This window comes from Octopus bimaculoides, chromosome 28 (genome assembly GCF_001194135.2).
Source record: "Octopus bimaculoides isolate UCB-OBI-ISO-001 chromosome 28, ASM119413v2, whole genome shotgun sequence".
In the NCBI taxonomy this organism is placed as follows: Eukaryota; Metazoa; Mollusca; class Cephalopoda; order Octopoda; family Octopodidae; genus Octopus; species Octopus bimaculoides.
This window is the reverse complement of record NC_069008.1, coordinates 16,921,299-16,923,352: the sequence shown is the minus strand read 5'-3', so window position 1 is coordinate 16,923,352 and position 2,054 is coordinate 16,921,299. Positions and strand designations below refer to the sequence as shown.

General features: G+C 38.6%; 1 protein-coding gene across 1 annotated transcript in view; it reads left to right on the top strand.

Annotated features, from left to right (window-relative positions):
• The window catches only part of LOC106881873 (NIPA-like protein 2), a gene marked incomplete at its 5' end in the record, with an annotated part of 8,306 nt that overhangs the window by 1,785 nt on the left and 4,467 nt on the right, over positions 1-2,054 (top strand). Inside the window, 4 exons of the mRNA XM_014932389.2 lie at positions 451-519; positions 825-921; positions 1,095-1,230; positions 1,848-1,936. Of these exons, the coding sequence (XP_014787875.2) occupies positions 451-519; positions 825-921; positions 1,095-1,230; positions 1,848-1,936 (391 nt within the window). The remainder of the gene's footprint in view (positions 1-450; positions 520-824; positions 922-1,094; positions 1,231-1,847; positions 1,937-2,054) is intronic.

Here is a 2,054-nt window from a genome sequence, read left to right as displayed (position 1 = left end):
ATCATCATTTAACGTCCGTTGTCCATGCTGGTATGGGTTGTTGGGCGGTTTGACCAGGGCTCGGAAACTGGAAGTCTGATGGTGAATATACTCCGGAATAATCATTTATTATTATTATTATTATTATTATTATTATTATTATTATTATTATTATTATTATTATCAATTGATGAGGCAGTGAGTTGGCAGTACCATTAGCACGCTGGGCAAAATGCTTAGTGTTATTTCATTCGTTTTTACATTCCGAGTTCAAACTCAGCCCAGGTCAAATTTTGCCTTTCATCCTTTCGGGGTCGATAAATTAAGTACCACAAATTCCAGGCCTTGTGCCTAAGATAGTATAAAGGATTATCATTATTATTATTATGATTTACTGATTTTCTCATTCCATCATTCTGTAATTCCACCATTCTGACATTCTACTAATTCTATTCTGTCATTCTACAACAGAAGGAACGCATTCTCAACGGAGACGAGATAACACAGTCCATTACTGAAGTGTCTTTTATTGTGTATATAGTAAGTCTCTTTTACTGTCTACATTCTAACTCTCCCCTTTTGTCATCCCCATCATTATTTAACCCTTTCGTTACCCTATTTCTGTTGAGATGCTCTGTGTTTCTTTCAATTAATTTTAAATATAACAAAGAATTTAGTAAAATAACTTTGTTATCATTAAGGGTTGCCTGTGCTTTGTTACAACATTCCCAGGTGTTTCTCTCTCCCCCCATCTCAGTTCAGTCTGTTGAGCTGACCCCTACTCTACACTCTACAATATACACTCACTAATCTTTCTCCCTCTCTCACTCTCTATCTTTCTACAGTGTATAGAAGTGGCAGCCCTAGCTGTTGTTTGTGTATTGCTGTACAGATTCCATATTGTCCATGTAGTTATTTACCTGTTAATTACGTCCATCACAGGTATGTATCCTTTTATATCTGCACACATAAACTCACGCTATCTATTTTTCCCTCTCTCTCTCTCTCTCTCTCTCTCTCTCTTCTCTCTCTCTTCCCTCTCTCTTCTCTCCCCCTCTCTCTCTCTTCCCTCCCTCTCCTAACCATTCTCCTCCTCTCACCTCTCTCCCTTTCAGCCTCTTTCACAGTGATCTCTGCCAAAGCCGTCTCCAGTATGTTGCATCTGTCTTTGAACGGTTTCTCGCAGTTCCACAATGCCATCTTCTACATCATGTTGCTTCTCATGGTCATCACCATCATCTTACAGATCAAGTACGTCGCCAACCGATTTCTATATTCTTCTTTTATATATTTTTCATATTTTTATTGTCTTTGAACATTTCTGGTCATCATCATCGTCACCACCACCACTACCACCACCACCACCACCATCACCATCATCATCATCGTCGTCATCATCATCATCATCACCATCATCATCATCATCACCATCTTCATCATCACCATCTTCATCATCATCACCATCATCATCATCATCATCTTCATCATCATCACCATCATCTTCATCATCATCATCATCACCATCTTCATCACACTCACCATCATCATCACCATCATCATCATCACAATTGTCGTTGTCGTCGTCATTGTCACCTCCACCACCACCACCATCATCATCATTATCACTACCACCATTATCATCATCATCACCATCACCATCATCATCATCATCATCACCATAATAATCATCACCACCATCACCGTTGTTGTTGTGTAACCATCATCATCACCATCATCATGTAAAGAAATAGCAAAAGAAAAACAACTAGAAAAAACCCCCAACAAACTCTATCTCAAACCTGCCAACATCCCTTTACTAACCCTAACCCCTCCCCATTTCTTCTGGGGCCTCTGTTTCTCTTTTACAGGTATTTAAACCTTGCAATGAAGCATTTCAATGCCACCATTGTTGTGCCAACCAATTTTGTATTCTTCACAATAAGCGCCATTTTAGCTGGTTTGTACACCTCCTACCTTTCTCATTATACTTTTTGATTTTCTCTCTCTCTCTCTCTCCAACAGTTTTATATATACATACATATGTGTGTGTGTGTGTGTGTATATATATATATATA